This window comes from Coregonus clupeaformis, chromosome 17, assembly GCF_020615455.1.
Source record: "Coregonus clupeaformis isolate EN_2021a chromosome 17, ASM2061545v1, whole genome shotgun sequence".
Lineage (NCBI taxonomy): Eukaryota > Metazoa > Chordata > Actinopteri > Salmoniformes > Salmonidae > Coregonus > Coregonus clupeaformis.
The window spans coordinates 23,762,676-23,783,620 of NC_059208.1; the positions used below are offsets into that span (position 1 = coordinate 23,762,676).

Consider the following 20,945-nt stretch of genomic DNA (forward strand, 5'->3'; position numbering starts at 1 on the left):
GTCTGGTCTTTGATATTATGTGTAGATATATCCTCTAGGTGGCAGCCTGGGCCTTATGCAGGCTAGCATAGGTAGCTACTATAATAGCATCTATCCCACCAATCAGACCAGGGGCATCCTCCTGAAGGCACACACACACGCATGCATACACACACACGCATGCATACACACACACGCATGCATACACACACACGCATGCATACACACACACGCATGCATACACACACACACACGCATGCATACACACACATGCATACACACACACACGCATGCATGCATACACACACACACACGCATGCATACACACACGTATGCATACACACACACACGCATGCACACACACACACGCATGCATACACACACACGTATGCATACACACACACACGCATGCATACACACACACATGCATACATACATACACAAACAAAAATGTATATGCTGATGATGAGTAATCAGAGCTCAGAGAGGAGAGGAAAGGTGAGGTGAGGTAACCCTCCCTCTCAGATAGATCGTTCAGATAGGAATGGTCTGGTTGTAGATCTGACCAAGTCACCAGACAACAATGAGGAAGAGGATGGAAGACGTTCATTTGGCTGGCTGGGAAAACACTGTACCTCGGCTCAAAACTCCCAATGCTCCTTACATAGTGTTATATCACTGTGTGTGTGTGTCTGTGTGTGTGTGTGTGTGTCACCTTACACAGTACACACAGTCCTCTCTGCCAGTGGATGATGTCTCAGGATAATTGAACTGGCTAAACGAGTTAGACTCACTGGGCAGAAAATGACTTACCCTCTCCCTTTGTGCTGGCGTCAGGCCAAAAACACATGCACACGCACACCCGTGCACACACAAACACAAACACACTAACCTCTCGTTGGCCCCCACCCAACCAAAACCCCAGCCCAGGCCACAGCAAGCCAACAGGATGCTCAAACAGTTTAATTGCTTTTTCAGTTACGGCATAATCTGTCCAGCTAAGAAATAAAAGAGGGAGAGGCCAGCACCCTCTTAAAGCAGCTTTACAGCAGGGTAAATCCATTTGAATTCAATCCCTTTTTGACAGCATCCATTTTGATTTAAACAAATCTTTCCATACCTGTTTGCCCGGCACAGAAGTGGTCAGAAAGTGACTTTTTGGACCTGAATGCCAAAACAGGTGCTCAAAGTTTACCCATTCTGCATACCCCACCATACCATGAGTCATCCATGTCTTCATCACTGGAAAAGATAAATGGTTGAGTTTGATATAATGTAAAAGCTTACAAACTGTTGTCAAACTATTTTATTATTTCTTGAAAAAAATCTGTTTTTTAATTATGTCATTTTTAAACCTTTAAGTAAATTATCTAAAAACATGTAAACTCAGATGTTTTTTCATATTCACATATGTTGTAGCTCAGAGCATATTTCAAATCATCTGAGATTTTTGTGTTGTGCCCACCATCGGTTGAGACACAACATACTCTTGAATACAGGGTGGATTTCATTTCAATCATAGAAATAGAATTCCTAGAATGGACCAATTTCTTCATACCACTGCAATGTAACTGGTACACCATTGAAAATTAAATTGAATTGACATTTTAACTTTAATTACTACCACAAAGATGACCGCCCATTTTAGTACATTTATCAGCCAAAACATGACACCCACCCTGTATTCAAGAGCATGTTGTGTCTCAACCGATGGAGGGCACAACACAACAATTTTAGATGATGTCAAATAAGCTACAACATATGCGAATTTTCCATAAATTATAAAATAGTTTGACAACCCTGTTTCTAAGCTTTTAAATTATATCAATCTCAACCGTTTATCTTACATTTACGTCATTTAGCAGACGCTCTTATCCAGAGCGACTTACAAATTGGTGCATTCACCTTATAGCCAGTGGGATAACCACTTGACAATATATCAATTTTTTTTGTTGGGGGGTAGGGGGTGTAAGGGGGGGGATAGAAGGATTACTTTATCCTATCCCAGGTGTTCCTTAAAGAGGTGGGGTTTCAAATGTCTCCGGAAGGTGGTGAGTGACTCCGCTGTCCTGGCGTCGTGAGGGAGCTTGTTCCACCATTGGGGTGCCAGAGCAGCGAACAGTTTTGACTGGGCTGAGCGGGAACTGTGCTTCAGCAGAGGTAGGGGAGCCAGCAGGCCAGAGGTGGATGAACGCAATGCCCTCGTTTGGGTGTAGGGACTGATCAGAGCCTGAAGGTACGGGGGTGCCGTTCCGCTCACAGCTCCGTAGGCAAGCCAGTGATGAAGACTTGGATGTCTCATGGTATGGTGGGGTATGCAAAACCAGTCAACTTTGAACACAACTTTAATCTCTTGAATGTTTTGGCATTCAGGTCCAAAAAGTCACTGGCTGAGCACTTCTACAAATGGGCAAATATGTACGGAAGGTTTGGTTCGAATCAAAACGTGTGCTGTCAAAAAGTGATTGAATTGAAATGGATTTACCCAGCAAGGTCAGTGGAGGAGGGACAAGTCCTGCCGTTGGGAAATGAATATATTTTGTTAAAGCTCTGGGTATTGCCAGAGCCCCAGCAGGTAACGGCCAGGAGTTTATAATCTCCATCAGCAGGGAATACAAGTTAACGGTGTGTGTGCGTGTTTGCGTGTGTATGAAATGTACTGTTTGAGAGGAAGTGTAAAATGGTGTGCTGATGTGTGAGAGGAAAAAACATTTGTCAGTGATTAAATAGACAATGCATATTACATTTGTAATGTTTGTCTAGATTCTCTTTGTCTACAAAACAGTTGGAACATCACTGGTGGAGAGTAGATTACCTAAGATGACTTTTGTCTCTACTGCTGTTTCATTTTGGAACAGTCCCCCAAAATATAGTCTCTAATCTTTCCTTTTAAATCAATCAGTACAAGGTCCTACAACACTCCCTCTCCCACTCGCTACCCCTCTTTCATGCTGTAGGACCTGGTGCTGACTGATTTAAAAGGAGACATTATATTTTTGGGGGGGATAGGAACATAGATAAGACAAACAGAGAGAGATACTACAGACAGACGAAGAGAAAATCGGTTTTGGCAGTCAGTGAATCTCACCTGTCTTGGTTGTGGGGGTCAGTGTATCTGAAATAGTACCAGGATGAGTCCACGAACGTGTCCATGGTGTCGGTCTCCCTTCTGGCCGGCCCTTTACACCTGACAAGACAACAGGAGAGAGAGGCCAAATAGAATCAGAACAAACTTTATTTAAAGTGCATTTAAACACTGCAACAAATGTAACAGTTAGCGCTTGAACCTAATTTCCACAGGAGGGAGATAGCGCTGGCAGGAGATATGACTCCAAATGTCAATAACAGTATAATGATTGAATATGACACGGCTCAAGTCTTGGTGGATATTTGTCATGTAGCTAGCTATCTGGTTTGAATCACCGTTTCTTATTCATAGTGGCACATGAAATAGGTAAGTGCGCAGTTATTTTAGAAATGAAATGTCTCCCCCATTGTCCTATTGTGAAATGACTTTGTTAGTTTAGTTTTCTTAGTTTAGTTTGTAGGCATAAAGTGTCCAGAGGACTGGCCTGTGTAGTGTGTATCTAATGTGAGCTGGAACCATCTGTCTGTGGAGGTCATGTCCCCTGGAGATGCCACAGTCAGGCTGGAACCACTACACTACACAGCCATCAGAGCCCTGCTCCTGTGCTCTGACTAAATAGCACTGCCAGAGGGACACAAAACCGGCCAGCACCATGTCAGCTTGGTGGGTGAGTGTGTGTGTATGCGCCAGCTTGGTGTGTGTGTGTGTGTGTGTGTGTGCGCGTCTGTTGGAAGTGCCATCCCAGGCCCTTTTCATCCAATCCAAACAGAGCTCTCTGTACACACTGCTCATCTGTCAGCCTCACTGAGAGAGCAACACAGGACACTGGCAAAGGCGAGTGACAAAAAAACAAAACTTTTTTGTACCTGCTTTCAACATGCACACTGGAACTGTTTAATGAGTCTCCATAGAATACAACCACCCAGTCAGAATCACCGTGTCAGGAAGATAAACAGCAACACTAGAGAACAACACTACAGCACCATACCTGGTCCCCTGTAGCATGACGTTTTTATTGTCACACACAAGCATATCCACGCACGTTCACACTTTTATTCTGAAGGTGAAATTACTCCTCTTCACAAACAATCACTCACACACACACACACCCCCTGCCAGTCTATAATAAGGCAGAGGGGTTGCTTAGCAACAAGGCTAAGGTGTAGCAGGTTAATACCCAGGTGCCATTTCATGAGATCAAAACGCACCATCGTACCTTTCATGACAAAATAGCTAAATAAATGGAAAAACCACACAGAACAGAGGAATTATAGTATTCCAAGAATTCCATGCGGCTGTACACCACTCCCCTGTGGTTTTCCCTCTGATCGACCATTCAGGGTCCAGATTGTCATTTCGACAGACGGACAGTTTCAGACACCTGGGGGGCTGTGATTGCCTGGACACGTGCTATCTATGACTATGGTTCTGTCCTGTCCTGCTGTATATAGGCTGATTTTAGAGCTACAATTTCAACCAGATAGCAAAATGAAACTGAAAGTGCATTGCGGGTGTGTGCGTGCCAGAATGGGGCAGAAGCCTCTCAAACAGATGTGGCATCAGAAGCAAGAACAATGAAGTACCTTACTGTAATAGTTTTGCATTCAAATGGTAAAAAATAAACAAAAATGGCTTTTTTAGCAACAAATTATTTCTCAAGCAAGAATCTAGCTACGACTGTTTGGGAGTGAGGGACCGAATTGGAGGGGGCCTAATGGGAGAGATATGTAACCTGATAACTAGCTGTTATTGGCAGAGAGGTTTGGAACTCTCTTTGTTATTGGTCTATTAATTTATATCGCCTGGTGATGTCACCAGGCAAGCCAAAACAGGAATCAAAACCACTATCCTGGCGTTGCAAGCTAGCTGGACTAATCACACACAGGGTTCAACTGAGGGGCCAATTCACAGCAGTAGGCAGACAGGGAGCAGGCCAATTCACAGCAGTAGGCAGACAGGGAGCAGAGACAATATCAGCGGTGGAGGAAATTACTTCTCAAGGACGAGACAGACAGTTAAAACTCCATCTCCCCCACCATCTCCCATCAAACACTTTCTGTACACGGTTAATTGGACATGATCGTTAAGTTAAGAGAGCGAATTTCCTCTGACGCCGTCAACAAGAGATGGAGAGACACGGAAGAGGAGGAGGAGGAGACCGTCTCTGGATCTAGCCGTCAGACCAGACGACCCCATCTCTCTCTCTGTATGACGGTCTGGCTGAGCTGTTGAAACAGCATTTCCTAGTTACTGTACCACAATTCCACTTCCAATCATGGAACTATTATTCTTTTCAAGGAGGAATCTCCCCATGAAGCAATCCTGTGTTGGTAAGGGTCTTCATCATGAGAAGCTGGGTTTGCCCTGTGGCCTTGGTCAAAGTAGTGCACCATATAGGAAATAGGGTGCCATCTGGGATGCAGCCGCCGTTTAACGAGCAGTGTGTGTGTGTGTGTGTGTGTGTGTGTGGTGGAAGCGCAGACATGCCCTGCATGTAGCCCCAGCTGGTTTATATAACCACTGACACTCACTATTACATAACCCTGGCCGCGGCCTCAGTGGTTTATATAACCACTGTGACATCTGTCACTCATTACATAACCCTGGTCCTGGTGTGTGTGTGTGTGGTGGGGGCACAGACATGCCCGGCATGTAGGCCTCAGCTGGTTTATATAACCACTGCGACATCTGTCACTGATTACATAACCCTGGTCCCTGTGTATTAAAACATTTGCCGGTATTCATATCCTCAATACATAGTGGTTGAATGTACTAAAAATCTGGATAAATGAGTCCAAGGCTAGATCAGCTTTGAGTACTGACACCCTCTCTGTGAGTTCAGAGAGTACACAGGATGCATCCGTAATGGCACCCTATTCACTTTATAGTGCACTTCTTTTGACCATGACCCATAGGGCTCTGGTGAAAAGTAGTGCACTATTTAGGGAATAGGGTTGCATTTGGGATTCATCCTGTGTACTCTCCGAACTCACAGAGAGGGTGTCAGTACTCAAAGCTGATCTGGCCTTGGACTCATTTATCCTGACTTTTAGTACAGGCAGAAAGGGAGAACTGATAGAGTAGAAAACTGAAAGCACCAGAAATAATTGCTTGAACCTAAGAGCAAGAGAGAGAGTCGCTGACTAACCATTGAGAAAGATATGCGACCTTGAAAAAAATGATTTGATTTTAATATAAGTGGAATAAAGTGAACTCCATCACTTATGTTTGTGAACTAGCTATGAACTTGCAGTCCAACTTTCAGTACCAGTGTTCACATCCAAACTGGACATTTGATCAGATGGCATTCAATTCTGACCCAGGCCGATGGGCCCTGGTCAAGAGCAGTGCGCTACATAGGGAATAGAGTGCCATTTGGGATGCAACTAAAGTGTTCTCACACCTCACTCAGTATCAGTGTTCTCACCTGGGACAGGTACAGCTGATCCAGTCATCAGCGTGCTCCAGAGGGGATGCCCCCTTCCCCGTAAGAGACAGTAGTTTGGGCAGGGTGACTGGAAGTTGATCCTCAGGGACCGCCACAGGACCACAAGACCCACAATGCACCATGGGGATGGGCGTTCCCCAGTACCGCTGCCGGGAAATAAGCCAATCCCTGAGCTTGGAGCTGGTCAGGTGGCCACCCACTTTTCTCTCTCTGGCCTTCTGGGTAATGGAGTCAAAAGCCTCCTCCCTGCTGAGGCCTGTGAACTACACAGAAGAGGTGGATAGATGGAGAGAGAACAGGACGACAGTTTAGAAGCTCAAACACACATGAATTCAACAAAACTCAGCTACTTGCCAATACTTAATTCAACCATAAATAGGGGTCTTCCATTAATAACCATAAAATCAAATCAAATCACATTTTATTGGTCACATACACATATTTAGCAGATGTTATTGCGGGTGTAGCGAAATGCTTGTGTTCCTAGCTCCAACAGTGCAGCAGTCTCTAACCATTCACAACAATACATACAAATCTAAAAGTAAAAGAATGGAATTAAGAAATATATAAATATTAGGACGAGCAATGTCTGAGTGGCATACAATCTGTATAATGACTGAAAAGCTGGTTTACTGGTAACGTTGTGTAGAGTGACAGTGTGTGTTGCTGTGTGTCCAAACAGACCTCAGCAGAGTTGAGCAGTGTGTGCGTTCCATCCTCCTGGCTCTTCAGGACTGGGCTCCAGCTCAGACCCAGAGCCCTGGCCACAGAAGCATCCTCCACACTGCTGTCAGGGATACCTGCCAGGGACACACACGTGGTACATTTGTCACACACACGTGCACACCAGCATGCACACACACAGTAAACAACTCCACTTTAGGGAGCCTATCTGTTGAGAATTAGGTGTCTCAGGGGCCGTCTTTACCTAGAACAGGGATTGGCAACTTGATTGGGGTGGGGGCCACAAAAACGGAACTCATTATGAAATTGCACCTTGTGTATTGTATAATTCTAACTCTCAACAGTAAGTTGAGACCCCGACTGAGTTGAAATTGGTCCACGGGCCTACAAATGGGGGGCTGCGGGTTGCTGGGATATGGCTAGTTCTTCATGGGTATTGCCTCCTCGTGGACAAACACCCAAAGCACCAAGCAGGGAACTCCTTCTAGAGAGTTAAGGTTACATCATTGTACAACATCAGCCGAACGCCCAGAGTATGACAGAGACACACTGCAGGCTCAAGGACACACTGGCACAGTGACATCTACAAACATGTACAGGACACAGGGACAGGCTGAACGTGATTCATGAAATAGAGAGACGAATAAAAGCTTCAAAGGTCAATAATACACAGTGAGTACATACTGTATGTGCAAGCCATGTGGACGTTCAAACCCACACACACATCCACGTACCTATGACCGTGTCTAGATGACCCTCAAACTCCTGCTTGCTGGAGATGATCAGGGGAAGTTCCTGACCGGTAAATAGGTTGTGGGCGGTGACCTCTGTCAGGCAGTCTGGGGGTTAAAGGTCAGAGTTCAGGAGTCAGCGAGGGAGAGCTTCTCCCCTGGTGCCTCATTATCAACAATCAGAGAGAGAAGAGATAAAGAGAGAGAGGGATAGATAAAGACAGACAGCGTGACAGTGAGAGAGACAGCAAAAAAGAGAGAGAGGATAGAGAGAAAGAGAGAGCATAGATTGAGCGAGACAGAGAGGGAGAGAGGTGGGGGAGTGAGAGAAAGAGAGGGAGAAAGAGAGAGCGAGAAAGTTTGATAAAGATAAAGAGAGAGATTCAGGGGAATCCCAAGTAAAACACACAGAGGCACCGGGAGAAGAGCAGCAGAGAAACACATAACATATCCTGGAGGGTATACCCATGCACAACTGTCTCTCTACACACACACACACACGATAAGTGCTGCTCACACACATATACACCAATACACAGATATCTATTTGACAGAAACATGTATTACATATCTCTGGACATAACCTCCAGAAAAACCAAATGTATGTACCTGTGTTGCACTGTGTTTCATTTTAGCGTGAGCAAGCACTAAACTCAACATCAACATCCAAAATCAACTACTAACAGCCAGTAATTCTCTATAATACACTGAACAAAAATCTAAACGCAACATGTAAAGTGTTGGTCCCATGTTTCATGAGCTGAAATAAAAGATCCCAGAAATGTTCCATCCACACAAAAAGCTTAATTCTCTCAAATGCTGTGCATAAATTTGTTTACATCCCTGTTAGTGAGCATTTCTCCTTTGCCAAGATAATCCATCCACTTGACAGGTGTGGCATATCAAGAAGCTGATTAAACGTCATGATCATTACATAGGTACACCTTTTGCTGGGGACAATAAAAGGCCACTCTAAAATGTGCAGTTTTGTCACACAACACAATGCCACAGATGTCTCAAGTTTTGAGGGTGTGCAATTGGCATGCTGACTGCAGGAATGTCCACCAGAGCTGTTGCCAGAGAATTTAATGATCATTTCTCTACCATAAGCCACCTCAAACGTTGTTTTAGAGAATTTGGCAGTACGTCCAACTGGCCTCACAACCGCAGACCACGTGTATGGCATCCTGTGGGCGAGCGATTTGCTGATGTCATCATTGACCATACGTAAAAATGTATGCACACATGACTATAAGTCGCTTTGGATAAAAGCGTCTGCTAAATGGCATATTATTATATTATTATTGTGAACAGAGTGCCCCATGGTACTGGTGGGGTTTTGGTATGGGCAGGCATAAGCTATGGACAACGAACACAATTGCATTTTATCGATGGCAATTTGAATGCACAGAAATACAGTGACGAGATCCTGAGGCCCATTGTGAGGCCCATTTCTTTTAAGGCATCTGTGACCAACAGATGCATATCTGTATTCCCAGTCATGTGAAATCCATAGATTAGGGCTTAATGAATTGACTGATTTCCTTATATGAACTGTAACTCAGTAAAATCTTTGAAATTGTTGCATTTTGATTTAATATTTTTGTTCAGTATACTTGATCAAAAACGTGGCATTGCTCTGACAGAGTTACAATGGGCCACATATAATACATATTTACTGTAAGCCACTTTGGATAAAAGCACCACTTAAAAAATGACCACAGACTACCAGGTCTGGACAGTGTCTGCAGGGCTCTCTCCAGGGCTGAGCGGACTGGGCTGGTACCATGGAGCAATCTGTGGGAGGGGAGGATGGACAGGTAGGCAGCCCCAAACACTGCCTCTGGGCTGGAGGTGTAGCCTGCTAGAGTCTCCCCCGTCTCCTCCCCATTCACCTGCATGGAGGGAAGGATAGACAGACACACACACGGTTTATGGATAAATACATGACAGGACAGTAACTTTGTTACATTTGTTGTTGAGCAGGGTAAAGCAGGACACAGTTAAAAAACAAAACATAACACTAGTTGGTAAGAAAAAAAGAAAAAAACGTAGTGAGGTGTGTGTGCAATATTTAGCAATTGATCATGTTTTTAACGTTAATGCGTTAACATGCTATCGCCTGACAGAAATCCCATTAAATTGTCACCAAAAATACAGAATCATAATACAGATCTTAAGTAGCTACTCTGGGAGTCATTTAGTACAGAACACCCTTGACAATGTTAAAGATGTAATGGGACTGGTTCCTGCTTCCCATCTACAAAACGACCGCTGGCACTACTTTTAATTACCCACTCTGCCAGGTTCTGACTGATTTATGAGAACCCCCCCTCCTACACACACACACGCGCGCGCACATGCACACACGCACACTCAGAAAGTCATAACCACCCCCTTTCCAGAAATGTGATAACGATTTTAATAAGGAAGGAAGGCATCAACTAGCTGGCCTAATACATTTCCTCCATCTGTTGCAAGGAGAGTTCGATGACTGGGGTGACTGGAGTTCACAGTAGGCTTTAAGCAAAACCATTTTAGAATGTCAATACTCTTTCAACATTCTAAAAGTGCATTTAGATAGTTCAATGCAAATAAACACACAGCCACACAGTCACTATGTTTGAGTAAATTGCTGCTTGCAGAGGGACGACGCGTGCTGCTTGCTGAATGAGAATGATGTAGCCTATCAGCAGGTGAGAATCTCAGTGATAATCCTAGTGATAATCCTAGAATACATTCAAATGTTTATACCTGGAAGACTAAGTAGTCTAAACTAAAGCAGGATGACTGACAAGAGGGAACGGATGAGAGATGTGAGTCTAACCTTGAGGTGGAAGTCGAAGTAGCAGCCGGTGCAGTCTCCAATCCAGTTGGCCTGCATGGCCTTGACCCCGTACCATTCTGGCAGCTCTGCTAGGGCGTCCAGCAGGGGCTGGGAGAGAGAGAAATACATAATAAATAAAAAATCCTGACATAAGATGTTAAATCATATTGTAATGTCAGATGAAGATACTGTATACGTTTGGAGAACACTCACTGGGTTCAAGTCCCAGATCAGCACATCATTGACTCTTCCTCTGTATCCTGAGAGGCTCTTCCAAAGCTCAGCCAATCTCCTGGCACAATAACACAGTCTGCCTCGTGTCACATTATGCAGTCAGAGGGATTTTAGAAATCCTGACCTCCACCCGGCCTACTTTTCCGTTTATCACAAAGCAATCGCTCATGACTCCCTCACTCATTCTCAACAACAGTTTCATAACGAGAGAGAGAGAGACAGATGTAGAGAGAGAGAGAGAGAGAGAGAGAGAGAGAGAGAGAGAGAGAGAGAGAGACAGACAGACAGATGAGAGAGACAGAGAGACAGATGAAGAGAGAGAGACAGATGAAGAGAGAGTGAGAGAGAGACAGATGAAGAGAGAGCGAAGAGAGAGAGAGAGAGAGACAGATGTGAGAGAGAGAGAGAGAGACAGATGTAGAGAGAGAAAGAGAGAGAGAGAGAGAGAGACAGATGTAGAGAGAGAGAGAGACAGATGTAGAGAGAGAGAGAGAGAGAGAGAGAGAGAGAGAGAGAACAGATGTGAGAGAGAGAGAGAGAGACAGATGTAGAGAGAGAGAGAGAGAGAGAGAGAGAGAGAGAGAGAGAGAGAGACAGATGTAGAGAGAAAGAGAGAGAGAAAGACACACACATACTTCTAAAAGGAAGCTATGCATAACAACAAGGGGCAGGCCAGAAAGCCCCAGCTGGGTTCCTCTTCTGTCTGAATGGAGAATATAAAAAGGCAACAGCACCAATTTGATATCCCTCTCCCCCACTGTCACAACCCATTACCTAGCCACCCTCTGAGATCTCTATCCAACACACTGTAATAACACTAATAACATAAATACAACCAATACTAACAACGGAGATAAGGATGATTGTAATTGCAGTGTGTATCACTGTTATTTCACTGTTTCTAAAGCATGGATGGAGAGAGAGAGAGAGAGAGAGGGAGAGAGAGAGACAGAATCTGAGAGAGTGAGAAAGAGATGTCTTGCCATAAATGCTGGTGTCTTTGTGTCAGTCAAGCAGCCTAGCAACAATGCCAGTGTGAGCGTACAGCCTGGCTGCCAGCAGGCTGTGGTGTCTGAGACACCCCGCCTCGAGGTGTCACGGCATTGACACCAAAAACAAACCTGCTGAGGGGAACTGAGGTGAGGTGGTACTCTGCTCAAATCATGAGATGAAGAGAAAAAAATAAAAAATAAAAATAGTGTCTGTCTCCAGAAAAGAAGCGACATCAATGGAGCCACATAAACCTGAGGGTTTAACCAGAGATGTAGGCCTATGGCTGGGCCAATTCCAAGGGTATCCATGGCAACCTAGCAAAGCTATAAAATGCTATATCAATAAAGTGAGGGTGGCTAAGGTTTTTTAGTGTGTGTGTCAATGTCTGTGTGTGTGAGTGTGTGTGTGGGTTTCCCTGCATCTTTTGGAGCATCTCTCCTACATGCGTTCATACATGAAATATTTTATCACCCTAACACATGCATGTGAATATATCTCAGGCTGCCTACGGAACAATCTAGCAAAGCTTAATAGAGTGTGTATGTTTGTATGCCTGTGTAAAATGATGAATGTACTGTATGTGTAAAGTCTGTGTGAGGCTGGTAATTGAAGTGAATGCCACTGTGTTGATTTACATGACACTACAGTGTGATGTGTTCAAATGAGTGAGTCCATGAGTGTGTGATTATGCATGAAATAGAAAACATCTATTGTCAATGTAATTATTAATTGTGTTCATCGTGTGTGTGTGTGTGTGTGTGTGTGTATGTGTGTGGTGTGTGTGTGTGTGAGTGAATCTCAGAGATAAAGTGCAGTTACTGGGTCATACAGTTGAAGCCTGCTGGTTAATGTGTGAGCGACAAGTGTATGTCTTTACCAGGGGCCAGGGGAAGTGGGGGAACTGGAAATGGTACCAGCAGCACGCACACATCAATCAACCCTTATCAATCAAGGCTCTAGCAGCATGAATCTATCAGCATAGGGAACCTGACCTTCTGGCCCACCAATCAGACAGGTTTGGAAGGCTTCCACTCAGAGCCTCTCAGTACCAACCATTCCTCATCTGGAGAGGTTTGAATCAGCGCACCTCCAGTTACTCTCGCTCCATGTGCCCAGGTTCAAGCTGCCTGCCTGTGTGTGTGTGTGTGTGTGTGTGTATGTGTGTGATTGCGTGCGTGCACGCTCTTCAGCCTGTGAGTGCGCTGCCCAACCCATGAGTGGAATAAATCTCCAGAGAGGGTAATTTCAACCCAGAGTGTAGCTGGTAGTGGCTGGTAGTGATTATGAGACCCTGCTGCTGGAGACGTGGAGGTTTCTCATCAGTCTGACTGGCCAGGACCGGCGAGGCCAGCCTGGGAATGACATTCTCAGCAGGCTGCTGATTACACAGCCAGGGCTGGGTTCAGGTAGTAATTTTTTTTTTTTCAAATACTCTGAGCATTTGATTGACCCAGTCTGAAGTTCCAGATGGGTGGGCTTTGCAGTTTGGAACTAGTCCATTGGTTCCATTGTGCCAGGTAAGATCACTCAATCACAGCTAAAGTATTTGAAAGAAAACAAATCCTACTTGAGCCCAGGTTTGTTCCATAGCCAGGGCTAAAGCTGCTGCCATGGTGTCTGCAGTGATTGACATCAGAGGGGTCTCCCCCCCCTTCCATTCTCACACAGCCTCTAATGTAGCCAGCCAATCAGATTATGCCAAATGGCGCAGGTGGCGAGATTGATGTGATAGGAATCCCTTTGACCCTTATTGCTGCTGACGGGCTTATTACCAACACACCCGCAATGTGCACGAGACACACACACACACACACACTTACCTTGGCGTAGTTGGTTGTCTTAATGAACCACTGCCTGAGTAGTTTCTGCTCCACCAGAGCTCCAGACCTCCAGGAGCGCCCGCTCTCATCCACCTGCTCATCAGCCAACACCGTCTGGTCCACGGGGTCCCAGTTCACCACCGCCTGGAACAAACACACACACACATGCCAATTACTACAAATACACACAGACACAAAGACAGACATAAGCCAACATCACAGAAGCTGATCCAATCAAAGAAAGAGACAGATGTTTCCTGATATGAGTGCCAAAATAGCTTGTATCTGATTAAATTACATGACCCCTCCACTACAGCACAGATTTTCCGATGGTCTGTAATCTACTAGACAAAATATGTTTTCCTCACAAAGCCACAGGAGGCTCCATAGTTACTGAAGACTGTTCCCCAGGCCTCTGTGAGCCTCTGTGGCCTGCCTGAGTCATCCTCCTGGGGTGTGTCTCCCTCATCCTGCCTCCCTGGAGCTCTACACAGGCCCATGACAATACCAGGGGCATGACTGCATCACATTAGTCTAAAGTATTGTCATCTCCTCGTCAGCAGAGATGGAAAGGAGATGAAGAGAGGAAACCCACTTTAGACTATTGAGACACAGCCAATGACAAGGATTGGACAGATTCAAGGCCACTGAACCTACCTCTTTCTGATAGGCCAGTCCTGCCTTGAAGAGCTTGACGAACAGCCACTGGGTCCACCTGTAGTAGTCTGGCAGGCAGGTGGTCACCTCCTGGTCAGAGGAGAGGGATCCACAAGATGATTCATACACACGCACAAGAGAAAAGAGAGTAATCCACCCACACAGAGCCTCCCACTAGAAGGTTGGAGGTGGTGCTCAGCTCCTCTCATTACTCACCTTGTCCCAATTAAAGCAGAGCCCTAGGCTGTCGAGCTGCTCCCGCATGGACTGGATATTACTGGGGACGGAGACAGACAAGGGAGAGGAGGACGTTAGGGGGAATGAGAAAGAGAGAGAGAGAGAGAGAGAGAGAGAGAGAGAGAGAGAGAGAGAGAGAGAGAGAGAGAGAGAGAGAGAGAGAGAGAGAGAGAGAGAGAGAGAGAGAGAGAGAGAGAGAGAGAGAGAGAGACTACCAATTAGGATCTGGCTAAAAATACTTGAATCAGTTATAGAACCCATTGCCCTTTATGGTTATAAGGTCTGGGGTCCGCTCACCAACCAAGAATTCACAAAATGGGACAAACACCAAATTGAGACTCTGCATGCAGAATTCTGCAAAAACATCCTCCGTGTACAACGTAAAACACCAAATAATGCATGCAGAGCAGAATTAGGCCAATACCCGCTAATTATCAAAATCCAGAAAAGAGCCGTTAAATTCTATAACCACTTAAAAGGAAGCGATTCCCAAACCTTCCATAACAAAGCCATCACCTACAGAGAGATGGACTTGGAGAAGAGTCCCCTAAGTAAGCTGGTCCTGGGGCTCTGTTCACAAACACAAACAGACCCCACACAGCCCCAGGACAACAACAACAACACAATTAGACCCAACCAAATCATGAGAAAACAAAAAGAGAATTACTTGACACATCGGAAAGAACAAACAAAAAAACTGAGCAAACTAGAATGCTATTTGGCCCTAAACAGAGAGTACAGAGTGGCAGAATACCTGACCACTGTGACTGACCCAAACTTAAGGAAAGCTTTGACTATGTACAGACTCAGTGAGCATAGCCTTGCTATTGAGAAAGGCCGCCGTAGGCAGACCTGGCTCTCAAGAGAAGACAGGCTATGTGCACACTGCCCACAAAATGAGGTGGAAACTGAGCTGCACTTCCTAACCTCCTGCCAAATGTATGACCATATTAGAGACACATATTTCCCTCAGATTACAGCGATCCACAAAGAATTCGAAAACAAACCCAATTTTGATAAACTCCCTTATCTACTGGGTGAAAAACCACAGTGTGCCATCACAGCTGCAAGATTTGTGACCTGTTGCCACAAGAAAAGGGCAACCAGTGAAGAACAAACACCATTGTAAATACAACCCATATTTATGTTTATTTATTTTCCCATTTGTACTTTAACTCTTTGCACATTGTTACAACACTGTATATATACATAATATGACATTTGAAATGTCTTTATTCTTTTGAAACTTCTGAGTGTAATGTTTACTGTTAATATTTTATTTCACTTTTGTTTACTATCTCCTTCACTTGCTTTGGCAATGTTAACATACGTTTCCCATGCCAATAAAGCCCTTAATTTGAGAATTAATTGAGAGAGAGAGAGAGAGAGAGAGAGAGAGAGAAGGGGGGGAGAGGAGAGAGAGAGAGAGAGAGAGAGAGAGAGAGAGAGAGAGAGAGAGAGAGAGAGAGAGAGAGAGAGAGAGAGAGAGAGAGAGAGAGAGAGAGAGAGAGAGAGAGAGAGAGGGAAGTGTTTGTGTCATATCTTGTATTGTACCTCTTAGTCCATTCCTCTGGGTCAAGGCCTCTCTCGATGGCAGCATTCTCTGCTGGGAGTCCAAAAGCATCCCAGCCCATTGGGTTTAGCACCTAAAAACACAGTTATACAGAAATCAGTTACATATCACACCTGGCTGTTACACACAGCCCCCAAGATAACAGTTCAATTCAATGTAAAAATCATTTATTTGTCCCCTTTTAGTCAAGGCAATTACTAATACAGCTATAGCTGTGCTTCAGACACAACAAACCGGCACAGAGACCATACGTGAACATATCACACCTGACTTTTCAGTATATCCCTTTAACACAGGCCTGTTTGAGAGTGCTCAAGCACTCCTCTGTAGCTCAATTGGTAGGGCATGGCGCTTGTAACGCCAGGGTAGTGGGTTCGATCCCCGGGACCACCCATACGTAAAAATGTATGCACACATGACTATAAGTGGCTTTGGATAAAAGCGTCTGCTAAATGCCATATTATTATTATATTATTATCCCTAGTAAAGAACATCAACTACAAGGCCCGAAGGCTGTACAAGAGCATTTGACTGTAATACAGTCTTGCATGCATCTTTAAACATGCACAACAGTGTTTACCTATCCCATCTCATTATCCATAATCTCTGTTCTATGCCAGAAGGCCTGTACTGTACGTACAAGCTGTTAAACACAACCAGAGTGTAAGGCAGAGAGGTGAGGGAACATTTAAACATCTAATGCATGTGTGGCTGTGCACAGGCCCATAAAGGCCTAATGTGAGTTAAACATTAGAATGGGAGGGAACATACTGGCGTTGGTCTGATTGGATGTGTTAAGTGGAGGATGGTAATAGGAATCAAGGCCTCTCTGTTTGGATCATCATCATCTATATTTCATTCACATTCAGTATGGGGATGTTGTGTTGTAAGGCATTGTACTTTTCAGCACTGACCGATGTGATCAGACGTTTACACAGGCTCCCAGCTTTTGCTTGCTTGCAGTCAGTCTCCCCCCCCCAACCCTCTTTTCTATTCAACCCTTACTTGTTTTCACCCCTCTCCTCCTCATAATGTGTTTTCTCACTTATTTCCCTCCTTCCCTCCACTTCTCACAATACTATTAAGAATTGATAACCCCTTCTCCACCCTTCTCTATTCCTTCTTGATCCTTCGCTTTTCTTCCACCCATACACTTACTGAAGAGAAAGAAAACAGAGGAGAGGCAATAAAGGGACAGGAGTGGAGAAGAGAGGAGAATGGAAGAGAAGCAGAGAGAGAGAGAGAGAGAGAGAAAGAGAGAGAGGGGGACAGGAGAGGAGAGGAGTGTGCATCGACTAACGAGTCAGACGAATCGGTATCCTTGGTAACTGCCTGGGTCTAATTTGTAAAGCTGAGTGCTAGATGTTATTAGTCTAAGTGAGCACCTGGTGCCAAGGTAAAATATACAGACATTGACCAGAGAAATTAGTACCTGTAGATCTATAAATATAAATACGTCCCTACGATCATTAAAATAGATGTGCTTGCCGTGTTAATACACCGTTTTTTCGGTTTAAATGTGCCCATTATCTAATGTAGTGAGGAGGACCTTTAGCAGACCTGTTGTAGAGAAGAGAGGAACTCCTGACGGACAGGACAGGCTGTCTGCCTCGGTTCATTTCTCAAAGTTACATCAGCCCAAAGAGACTATGTCAGAGACAAACCATCATCCCTTTTTAACAGTCGATGCTCCACAACAACCCCAGGCCCAAAGTCAAATCTCTAACTCCCCCACTACGACTGTATTGCCTACATTTAACCTATGGATAACCAATGGTTCACCTATGGATAGAGGAGGAGCTAAGAGAGCAACCTGTCTACAGAGTGGAGGACTTAGATGTATTTTAGGGAGTGACTTGTCCATCCAGACCAGCAGGACAGCCTGAAAGACAGGAGTCCCAGGGGAGGTGGCTGATTTTGGGCATGCAACATATTGGCACGGCTATGCTAAAGTGTATGTGTCCACCCACACACAAATCCCAAAAGCTCTGGTTCCATCTGTGAAGAGACGAGTTGTAGGCTGAAAGCAGAACAGAGCCACAGACAGTCTAACCACTAAACATCACACCACAACTAGGCAACAGGGAAGGGATTTTACTAAACATCACACCACAACTAGGCTACAGGGAAGGGATTTTACTAAACATCACACCACAACTAGGCTACAGGGAAGGGATTTTACTAAACATCACACCACAACTAGGCTACAGGGAAGGGATTTTACTAAACATCACACCACAACTAGGCTACAGGGAAGGGATTTTACTAAACATCACACCACAACTTTGAAAAATGTATGCACTCACTAACTGTAAGTCGCTCTGGATAAGAGCGTCTGCTAAATGACTAAAATGTAAAAATGTAAATAACTAGGCACCAGGGAAGGGATTTTACTAAACATCTCACCACAACTAGGCTACAGGGAAGGGATTTGACTAAACATCACACCACAACTATGTCAAGATCGTCAGAGTGAGTGGACCAAGGCGCAGCGTGATGAACGAACATACTTCTTTATTTAATGAATGCACGAACAACAAAACAAACGATACCGTGACGTCCTATGTAAACCAAAAGGAACACACCGAAAGGAACAAGATCCCACAACTAATGTGGGAAAACAGCCTCTATAAGTATGGCTCCCAATCAGAGACAACCAGCAACAGCTGACACTCGTTGCCTCTGATTGGGAACCACTCTGGCCAACACAGAAATACAACACATAGAATCCACACACCCTGGCTCAACATATAGAGTCCCAGAGCCAGGGTGTGACAGTACCCCCCCCCTAAAGGCGCGGACTGCGACTGCGCCTAAACATAAACAAACCAGGGGAGGGCTGGGTGGGCATTCCTCCTCGGTGGTGGTTCCGGCTCCGGGCTTGCCCACCACCCTCCAATAATCCCCCCGTAGCGCCCCTGGTCCGGTCTGGCCCCGCTGGCTGGAGCTGGACTGGACATCGTAGGAGCGGATTGCTTAAGCTCCGGTGTGGAGCAGCTGACCGGTACCTGACCAGGCACCGGTGACCCAGGCACGGTTGTGCCCGGACTGACGACGCGCACCCCCTGGCTTGGTGCATGGAGCAGGAGCGGGCCGGACCGGGCTGACGATGCGCACCCCTGGCTTGGTGCGTGGAGCAGCCACGGGCCGGACGGGGCTGACGATCGCACCCCTGGCTTGGTGCGTGGAGCAGGAACGGACCGGACCGGGCTGACGATGCGCACCCCTGGCCTGGTGCGTGGAGCAGGAACGGGCCGGACCGGGCTGGTGACGCACACCGTAGGCTTGGTGCGAGGAGCAGGAACAGGCCGGGCCGGGCTGGCGACGCACACCGTAGGCTTGGTGCGAGGAGCAGGAACAGGCCGGACCGGCCTGGCGACGCACACCGTAGGCTTGGTGCGAGGAGCAGGAACAGGCCGGGCCGGGCTGGCGACGCACACCGTAGGCTTGGTGCGAGGAGCAGGCACAGGCTGGGCCGGGCTGGCGACGCGCACCGTAGGCTTGGTGCGAGGAGCAGGCACAGGCCGGGCCGGGCTGGCGACGCGCACCGTAGGCTTGGTGCGAGGAGCAGGAACAGGCCGGGCCGGGCTGTGGAGACGGATAGGAGACCTGGAGTGAAGAGCTGCCACAACCCGTCCTGGCTGAATGCCTACCTTCACACACTCTGTGTGAGGCATCAGCACAGGACGTGCAGGGCTGTGTACCCGTACTGGCATAACAGCACGTGACACTGGCGCAGGATATCCGGGACCGAGGAGAGGCACTGGAGGCCACGAGCGCTGAGCCGGCACACTCCGTCCTGGCTGCATGCCCACCTTCGCACGACACGTGCGAGGTGCTTGCACAGGACGTACCGGACTATGCCGGACCACTCGTGGCACAGTGCGCAGCTCCGCATACCCCGGAACCTGCCCAGCCTCATGCTGCCATGCCTGAGTACGGGAGTTGGCTTTGCTCTCCATCCAGGCTCCGCCAACCTGCCTTCTGGCCCCCCAAACCCCGGTGGCCTCCTCTCCTAATCTCCCAAACGCCCTGTGGCAGCCTCCTGCTGCCCCGTCGCCCATGCCGTGTGCCCCCCCCTAAACATGTTCTGGGGTTGCCTCTCGTCCGTCCGACGACGACACTGTTGACGCCGTTGCTCCTCTCTCGCCAGGGCCTTAATCTTTGCCCATGGCCCTTTGCCCCCGAGCATGTCCTCCCAGGACCACAATTTGCCCACCTGGGCCATCGCCAACCTCTCCAGCTCCTTTCCCGGCGCTTCCTCCCATGTCCAGGCCGCCTGCTCCTGGACACGCTGCTTGGTCCTGGAGTGGTGGGATCTTCTGTCATGATCGTCAGAGTGAGTGGACCAAGGCGCAGCGTGATGAACGAACATACTTCTTTATTTAATGAATGCACGAACAACAAAACAATAAACGATACCGTGACGTCCTATGTAAACCAAAAGGAACACACCGAAAGGAACAAGATCCCACAACTAATGTGGGAAAACAGCCTCTATAAGTATGGCTCCCAATCAGAGACAACCAGCAACAGCTGACACTCGTTGCCTCTGATTGGGAACCACTCTGGCCAACACAGAAATACAACACATAGAATATACACACCCTGGCTCAACATATAGAGTCCCAGAGCCAGGGTGTGACAAACTAGGCACAAGGGAAGGGATTTTAC

The 20,945-nt window shown here is 46.4% G+C and overlaps 1 protein-coding gene across 2 annotated transcripts in view; it reads right to left on the reverse strand.

Moving 5' to 3' along the window:
• The window catches only part of LOC121586024 (probable leucine--tRNA ligase, mitochondrial), a 43,244-nt gene that overhangs the window by 11,296 nt on the left and 11,003 nt on the right, over positions 1-20,945 (reverse strand). For both annotated transcript variants that reach the window (XM_041902442.1, XM_041902443.1), the window contains 10 exons: positions 16,253-16,344; positions 14,678-14,738; positions 14,462-14,551; positions 13,805-13,948; positions 10,758-10,865; positions 9,660-9,825; positions 7,934-8,038; positions 7,200-7,315; positions 6,495-6,778; positions 3,068-3,166 (listed from right to left, as the gene is read on the reverse strand). In XM_041902442.1, coding sequence (XP_041758376.1) covers positions 3,068-3,166; positions 6,495-6,778; positions 7,200-7,315; positions 7,934-8,038; positions 9,660-9,825; positions 10,758-10,865; positions 13,805-13,948; positions 14,462-14,551; positions 14,678-14,738; positions 16,253-16,344 — 1,265 coding nt within the window. The remainder of the gene's footprint in view (positions 1-3,067; positions 3,167-6,494; positions 6,779-7,199; positions 7,316-7,933; positions 8,039-9,659; positions 9,826-10,757; positions 10,866-13,804; positions 13,949-14,461; positions 14,552-14,677; positions 14,739-16,252; positions 16,345-20,945) is intronic.